At 32.4% G+C, this 8,599-nt stretch overlaps 2 protein-coding genes across 5 annotated transcripts in view; one reads left to right on the top strand and one right to left on the bottom strand.

The window, feature by feature from the left end:
* Positions 1-8,599, bottom strand: part of LOC130657644 (U6 snRNA-associated Sm-like protein LSm7) — a 92,079-nt gene that overhangs the window by 57,406 nt on the left and 26,074 nt on the right. The window lies entirely within an intron of this gene.
* LOC130657643 (uncharacterized) lies at positions 498-3,884 on the top strand. Its single transcript, XM_057460647.1, has 2 exons — positions 498-516; positions 2,170-3,884. The coding sequence occupies exon 2, from the start codon at positions 2,197-2,199 to the stop codon at positions 2,905-2,907; it is 711 nt and encodes a 236-aa protein (XP_057316630.1). The 5' UTR covers positions 498-516; positions 2,170-2,196; the 3' UTR covers positions 2,908-3,884.

Raw genomic sequence — 8,599 nt, 5'->3', positions numbered from 1 at the left:
AGTAAATTTTCGCATACATGCCTTTACGTTTGTGATCTCTTTTTTCGAAAGCTTCCTATTGACTCACTGAAATTTTCGGTAATGAAAAGCTGAATAAATTATGCACAAAAGGTTCCGGGATTTTTAAGTATAAATTACCTATAAGCGAATTATGACGAAAGAAAGAAAAAAATTTGCAGTTTTTTGAATAATTATAAATTATTACAAATAATTTCATAACGACGTTATTAGAAAAAAAATCCGGGACCCTTTTTGAATGTAATTTATGCTGAATGTAATGGTGCAAAAACGAGAAGCCTGCGACCACGCATTTGGAAAAAGAACCATTTTAAAACGTACAGTGAAAAAAAGTGGTGTGTGTTTATTTAATTATATTTTCTTTTTGAAAAATCAACGTCTAACGAAAATAACACCATCAAATACGTCTTTCATCAAGCATTCAGAAACAAAAAAAAAATAAGATAAAGTATAAAAGTATTGATATATTATAAGAGTTTTTCTGACACTACTCATCAAGTGAGTTTTTTCCTTTACAGTAACCTAGTCTATGCCTCTTCAGGTATTTTGCTACGATTGTTATACGGGTCATTAATTTAATTATTACTTTTTATTTTATTTTATAACATGATGAATTTGTTAAAAAATTGTGTAATCATGCTTGCATGAAGCGGGCGAAAGTTTACATGAGATTGTTGAAAAACATAGTTGTTTTTTTTTTCTCAAAGATTCAGAATGAAGTTGAAATTTGCATCTGAAAGAAGAAAACAAGATTATCTTTTATAAATTATTTGATCTTTTAGTCTGATAAAAGTTCATCTTAAAATTAAAACCTAAAAGTATTGCACAAAAAAGTATATATAAATATTGGTTTTGCAAGAACGTATTAAGAAAACCAAAAATTTTGCCTTGAAGATTGTGTTTTGCCACACTTTTTTCTCATTCAAATTTAACCCAATTTTGATGTCATAATGTTGCTCAGGGGTATGCTAGTTATATAAAAGGGCTGAGTGATAGAGTTTTACTGACGCCATACTTCTGTTTATGTTTTCAGAGACTAAATTATGGATGGAGCAAAAAAATCCAACCTTACAACTCAAAATTTTATTAACTTTGTTGATATATGCATATAAAAATTTCTCTATGTGTCCCATAAAACTTCACTCATTTTGCTGACAAACAATCTTATACGAGAGCTCTTGTTTAAAATAGAGATTGGATTTGCATCCATGTAGCTTCCTTGTTTGACCTTGTTTTTTATTTTAGTAATCTCTTATAATTACAAATCAGACAAAAGATTTTTACTTAAATGTTATATGAGTGTTTTCATTTTAAGTTGTTAAGTTTCCAGTGTTGCCAAATAAAAAAAACAAGTTGGTTTCAAATGAAGTTGTCTATGAATTGGTTTCTGAGATATGGGCCTTGAAACATGTTAAAAAATAAGGGAGGGGGGGTATGTATCATACTTCTAAACATTATTCTGGTGAAAAAATTGGGCTGATGTATAACTCAAAATATTCCTGGTTAACCTGGATAAATTACAGAACTGTATTAAAAACCAGGAGTTTAGTTGCTCCTGTAGGCCTATCAATAAGGGGAGAGTAATTGCTCTTGCTCACGCAAAGGCTCTTCTAATCCTGAGAAATGAGAAACTAGCTGAGCCATTAATTGCTCCCCCAATTTCAAAAAAGGTTTTTTTGGCTGGGCAATATTGTTTTATTGTACATGGAAATCAATGTTCTCTCTCTTGTTACATATAGTAAAAAAGAACCAAAATATATAAAGAAAAGATAAAATCATATAGATAAAAAAACTAAATAGATAAAATATGCATTTATAAACTTATTCTATTTATTCATATTGCTTGCCCAGTTTAAATTATTGTAACCTTGGGGGAGTGATTTATTGCATGGGTGTTATTTTTTTATTGGTAGGCCTGTCCTGGTTTAAATGATAATCCGGATAACTAAATATTATAATTTATGTCAATGTCTTCAATATATCAGTCCAGCTGGGTAAAAACATTTTTGCACTGCACATAGCTATTTAGGAGCACACTAAATACTACCATTATTATAAGAAATTGTTTTATATGTAAATGCAATATTAATAATTTTGAGTTAGTTAGACCCTACCCTCAAATGTTTTTTTAACACTTTCACTCTGTTTTAGGATTACCCCCTAACTTGTGTATACAATATGTCGACCAATGGGGAAAAAAGAAAATCGTACAGCCACGAATCACTTGTCAAGGCTTTAGCTTGTGTAAAGAATGGCAAAATGAATGTAACTGACGCTGCTAAGGTGTTTGAGATACCTCGTCAAACTCTAAAGGACAAAGTATCCAACAAATATAAACGGGATATTAGAGGTCAACCGACACGATTGACGACAGACGAAGAAACGTATATTGTCCGTTATATCGATTTTATGGCTAAACGTGGTCATCCCTTATCTATTTCGCATATCAAAGATTTTGCGTGGTTTATTGCCAAAGAAAGTAACCGCACAAGTAAATTTCGTGAAGATGTAGGTCCTACTGACAGTTGGTGGCGTGGGTTTAAACGAAGACATTCGAACTGCATCACCTTACACAAACCTGATAACAAAACAAAGGAAAAAAAACTAAAAGTAATGACAAAGAGTCCGACCGTAACATCTGAGAAGCTTAGTAACATGATAAAAGACACAAATAAGTTACTAAAGAAAAAGGCGAAAGAAAAACAAGAGCGAGTCAAAGAAAAAAAGAAAAAAACTGAAGTGGCTGATTCTAAAAAAGATACAAAATCAACATATTCGCATGAATTAGTGGTGGATGAGGAAAGTGATAGTAAGACTTCTATATCCTCTTCTTCCGAGGATGAAGTGGATTCTTTTTCGTCTCCTTCCGATGATAATAGTGACGCCTGATATATACATAAAATTTCTTTCGGCAAAAGTTACTTCCCTTTATTGTATCGATCAATTGATAAAATAAGTGTTCTAGATTTTGAGGTACCTATAATTTTTGCCAATTTTATGAAGATTAATAAAAATTCCCCAAAAAAGTTGAATATTTACCATAGTTGAAAAATGACGCAATAATCCTGTTTGCTGTCTTTCTTGTAAATTTTGAAAATATAGGCGGAAAAACAAGAATTGTGACTTAAAATTCCCTTCCGCAATCACTTGTTGTTTGTTTATTTTTATTGTCTGTGCTAAATCTCGCGCATTAGCGGATTTTTTTTTTCGTGACTGCGTGTAAATTAGTCAGCCTGTATAGATTTACTAAATAATTTTTCGCAATAAAATCATAAAATGGACCATTTGTGATAAAGTTTTTTCGTGAAATATCTCTTTTTTTCGCAAAATGCATTATTTTAAACTCGCGAAAATAAGTCGTCGCAAAAATTGATAACTTACGACATTGCTACAGTTCTATTGTACCGATTGTTGAAAATGAAAGTATGACTATAAGTGTATGTATATAAAAAAAGAAACAGAAGAATAAACAGGAATCCCTGAGTATGAGATTAAGATTATTAAGCTAAATTTTTAGCTTTTACAAAGAGCGTTTATTTTTCGTGACTCCCTCTGAATTGGATTTAAGAACATTAAATATACATGCTTCTATCTTGGAGTGCTTTGAATTCAATAAAAATGATTTTTTGTCTAAAGATGCATATCAGGTATTTTGATTAGGCTTAACTTCAGGGAAGAAATTTTTGCGCACACTAGAGAGGCCTGGGAGGAAATTTTCGCCGGAAAAAATCTTTGGGAATCGTAGATCTAAAAATTAATATTTGCGTTTTGACCTCTTATTTAGGAATAAAAAAATGATGACAAGAATTTTTTATTTTTGAAATAACGTGAGGTATATGACATATGTAACAGATTCAAAAAATGAACTAGAATAAGTTTTACAAAAATCCTTCCCTGGATCGGATGGTGTACTTCAGTATGATTACTTATTATTAATGCGTGAAAAACCGCTTTAGTTCAGTTTGTTAATTATTTAAAATAGTATTTAGTATTAATATTTTTGCTAGATTAAAAGATAAACATCTGCAGCAAAATGTTTAAAAAAATTTGTAGGTGATTTTGTCCACGTTAGAGGCTGAAACTAAGAAATAAACTCGTGAATTTGGTCTTTCTAACCAGATAGTCAACCAGACAACAATTAAGCAGCAGTTTTTTGCTAATAAGTGATCCTTTGCAATTGATTTAAACCATTTGACAAAAAAGCTTATTTCACGCTTTGTCTCAAACATAAAAACATGTGCGCTCGTGAAAATAATCAGGGTTGATTGCAATTATCCACCTTGTCGACTTTGTTAAACTCGAGACCCTCTTTCACTTTTTCTACTCTCTTTTTCCGTAAGGAACTGGGTAACAGGCAGTAGTTCCATGTGCTAAATAAAACCTCGTCCCCAGGGGTTCTTGGCTTTTTGACATTGTTAGCGCCGTATCAGTCATTTAATACCAGGCAAGCAATAAAACCTGGGGACGAGGATGGGCAAATAAATGCGATGAAAAAAGAAAAAAGAAAAATAATGCGAATTTAATATTTTCTTTTGATGTTTTTCTCATACTCCTAAACTTGAACTTCGGATCTTTTCTGCCCTAAACAATTTTTGCGGTCGTTGTAAAATGAATCTAACTTCTCGGAAAAATTAGAAATTAATGTGCGGTTTTTTCTGTGATTCTGTGGGGGTAAATTTAAAAATATTTACTTTATTACTTAGGGAAAAGTTTTTCTTTGTGGTCGTGGGACGTGTTGTTTATATAAGAAACACGGTAAGACATCGCGAATGACAGCCACAAAAAAAACAACAAATGCGACGCAAGATCAGCTGAATTAATTTTATGAATTGTCATTTTTGTGTTTTTAGAGTATAACCATTAGCGATTGGAACGAATCTTGCTCGATCAACCAATTTGTTTTTCTTAAAAAGATTAGAGATGTTATTGCAATAAGCAAGGTTGTATATAAACAAACTGTTTGCGTTGTGATGGTGAGAGGTGCTTGAAGCATAGTTAAACAGAAAGAACAACAATGTTAACTCTCTAATGATAGCTACACACAATTCTTTTTATTCTATTTTTTACGTACTTGTTGTTTTTCATTAGGTGCAGCTCACAAGTAAGCTGATCTGTGAGTTATGATTTCTTTAAGAATCTTGTGGCCTGCCAAGTGAGGTTCACTCAAATTGTGTCTTTGTGGGCTTATCTTAGCTAGCTTGTGTAGAGGATAGTGGACTGGCAAAAAGCATCACTTTGTTGACAAACCTAGGCGTCAGTTTTTAATATATTTTGCACAACTCTTCTGCACCTAGCTAGCTTGCTAAGCTAGCTACATGATGATTGTTAGTTTTTAAAAAAAATAAATAACATTGCTTTATTAAATTTTTTATCCCAAAATTATGTGAATTAATAACTAAAAAAGTAATATAATGCACAGATTTTTTGAAAATCAAAAACACACTTATAGAGCTACATAGTACAGTCAGAATGTAACCTTCTACGTACGCGCGTTTACAAGACCTTTTCCTGAAAGTCAGAAGCTTTCTAATCTTATGTTTATCGTAATTACTGCAATGATCTTTGCGACAGCTATGTTGTGAGTGATTTAACAAAATCTTTCTGATAAAACAATATATACTGTTATTATTTTCTCATAACTGCAAGTTTTATTGTTAAAACTTATTGAAAATGAAATCCCCTTAGGCATCAGTGCAAGTAATGAAATTTAGTGACTTGTTAACTATGCGAAAGATTAAAATGAATTGTGCAAAAAATATTGTTTCTAAAAACGTTTTTTCGCATGTTTTTTTTATATCTTTCAAACTTCGTCCGTTTTAAAAAATATATTTCTTAACATTTTATTCTACGCTATTTTTTTCAAGAATGACGTAATGACGCGAAAGAAATCGCGCACAAAACTATTGTGGTTAAAAAAGTTTTATGTGCTTATATATTTTCGTTTAAATAACTGTTTAAATATCTTTTTTCTTAAAAAAAACTTTAGAAAAAACTTTTGCAGCATATAACTTTTAAATAGTTTTTGTGCACAAAAGTAATTTTCCATTTACTCTGACGCTTTTCTACCTCATTGTACCACAATTTAGTAAATGGAGTGGCTAGTTATGCAACACTTTGCATGCCCAAAAGTGTTTCATGTTGGCAAGACGTGCGATTCATAATTCTTCAATAACTGTCTCTACAAAGGAGGAGGAGGGTGTTACGACAAACATATTTTCTGTGTATTTTCATATCGCGCACGCAAATAATTAATAATTTTTTTGTTGCGAAAAAAAATTTTATAATTTGCCTCACTTTAACAAAAATGAATAAATTTATTCTCTTGTTTAGCAAAATAAGTAGTTGTGCAGCAAGAATTTTTCTTGTGCTGTTTTGAAAATTACGCGGCAAGAATTATTCTTTGCTGTTTTAGTTAAACAGAAGTTATACAGAATAACGCTGTTGTTTTGATAGTTACACAGCAGGTTAAGATTGTTTTGTTTGGAAATTTATACAGCAAGTTATTTTCCCTCTACTTACAAAAGAACTGAAAAATTATTTTAATAAAAAATGTTAGTGTTGTTTCTAATGTTTATCGTGCAGTCTTATAAAAAGTCTATGTCTCACATGTGGAAATATTTTAAAGAATATAGTATAGGCAAAAATTATGTTATACCATAACAGAGGAGGGTGTTATGACAAACATGTTCTGCGATGTATTGTTTATATTATTTTTCCTATAATGCGGACTATTTAGGCAATAGTCAGCAGTATTACATTTTAGCTAGCATACGTATTTCACCATTATATAAATGATATATTATCATAATCATAGCGAAGTAGGGAGTTATGTCAATAATGTGTATCTTGTTTTTTTCTCAATTCTTTTCAGATAGGCTTTACGAATACTTTACGCAAGTTACAGTTTTACAAGAAATTTAAAGCAATGTATTAATGAACAATGTATTGAAATCGAGTTCTGAAAATAGATATAAGATATTTTAAATCTTCATTCAAGATAAAAATTAAGATAGTACAGTTAACATATAGGTGAATATTTATCATAGCACATCCGTATTTCATTCTCAACAGAGAATGCTTCACCCCGATCAGACCTCTGAACATGACGGGCGAGTATAATGCGTGTAAGTCATATTGAAGAAGAACTACTTTGTTCATCACTAACATACTGCCAACAGTGAGCGGGATTCGATCCGCGGTCCCCAGAAATGGGAGCCGCAGACGAACCCACTACACTACGTGGGGCTATATGTTAGCGATGAACTCAGATAGTTTATCCGGATGGTGTGTATACATATAGGTGAATATTTATCATAGCACATCCGTATTTCATTCTCAACAGAGAATGCTTCACCCCGATCAGACCTCTGAACATGACGGGCGAGTATAATGCGTGTAAGTCATATTGAAGAAGAACTACTTTGTTCATCACTAACATACTGCCAACAGTGAGCGGGATTCGATCCGCGGTCCCCAGAAATGGGAGCCGCAGACGAACCCACTACACTACGTGGGGCTATATGTTAGCGATGAACTCAGATAGTTTATCCGGATGGTGTGTATACATATAGGTGAATATTTATCATAGCACATCCGTATTTCATTCTCAACAGAGAATGCTTCACCCCGATCAGACCTCTGATCATGACGGGTGAGTATAATGTGTGTAAGTCATATTGAAGAAGAACTACTTTGTTCATCACTAACATACTGCCAAGCAGTGAGCGGGATTCGATCCGCGGTCCCCAGAACTGGGAGCCGCAGACGAACCTACTACACTACGTGCGCTTGGCAGTATGTTAGTGATGAACAAAGTAGTTCTTCTTCAATATGTATGCTGCAAACGCCGCATATATACAGTACAGTCTGAATGTAATCTACCACGGATGCGAAACTCGCATGAATAGTTACACAGAACAAAAACATTGCAATAGCTTTTGTTTTTTAAGAAAATAATTGCCTCTGTGATAAACAATGACCCCACACGATTTATTGTTTAATCACAATAGGTTGCAAGATCAATTTTAGCAATATATTTTGTGTGAACCCTTATGAAATTTTTAATTGCAGTAATTAAATATAAAGGTTATCTCCATGAAGGATCATGTGTTTCACAATTATTTTTTTCGCGAGTTCCATGATTTTTATAGCCAGTATAAATTAAATTTTTTTTTTCAAAGAAGTCTTTCATTAAAGTTAATTTGTTAGTTTCAGGTTTTATCAAGTTAAAAAAGCATATTCATAGTTTTTGATTGGTGTATACTTTTTCGTCATGGGCGCGATTTTATTTTTACGAAATGCCATTTGCCGTTAAATTTGTCTGCTGCGATAGAAATGCTTTTTTAGATTGCATTTTAAAAGTTCGAGTTTGATCGACTTTTCGACTTAAATTGGTGGTTGTCCTCCGAAACTGTCCGCACGCTTGAACTCGCCTGGAGCATTCCTGAAATGCAACTCCGGACAACAGAAGAAGGCGCTTAGAGGGAAAGTTTATATATATAAGTTATTTATCAAGTAAATCTTATCAAAAACCATCAAAAACAGTTCTTTTAAGAACTTCGCTACCACATAGTAAGTTTAT

This window comes from Hydractinia symbiolongicarpus, chromosome 9 (genome assembly GCF_029227915.1).
Source record: "Hydractinia symbiolongicarpus strain clone_291-10 chromosome 9, HSymV2.1, whole genome shotgun sequence".
NCBI classification, from domain to species: domain Eukaryota; kingdom Metazoa; phylum Cnidaria; class Hydrozoa; order Anthoathecata; family Hydractiniidae; genus Hydractinia; species Hydractinia symbiolongicarpus.
Note: the sequence above shows the minus strand (reverse complement) of the source record. Positions and strands in the feature narration are given on the sequence as shown.

Excerpts from the sequence above, each read along its gene's own strand:
- LOC130657643 (XM_057460647.1), top strand. The coding sequence starts at position 2,197 with ATGTCGACCAATGGGGAAAAAAGAAAATCGTACAGCCACGAATCACTT.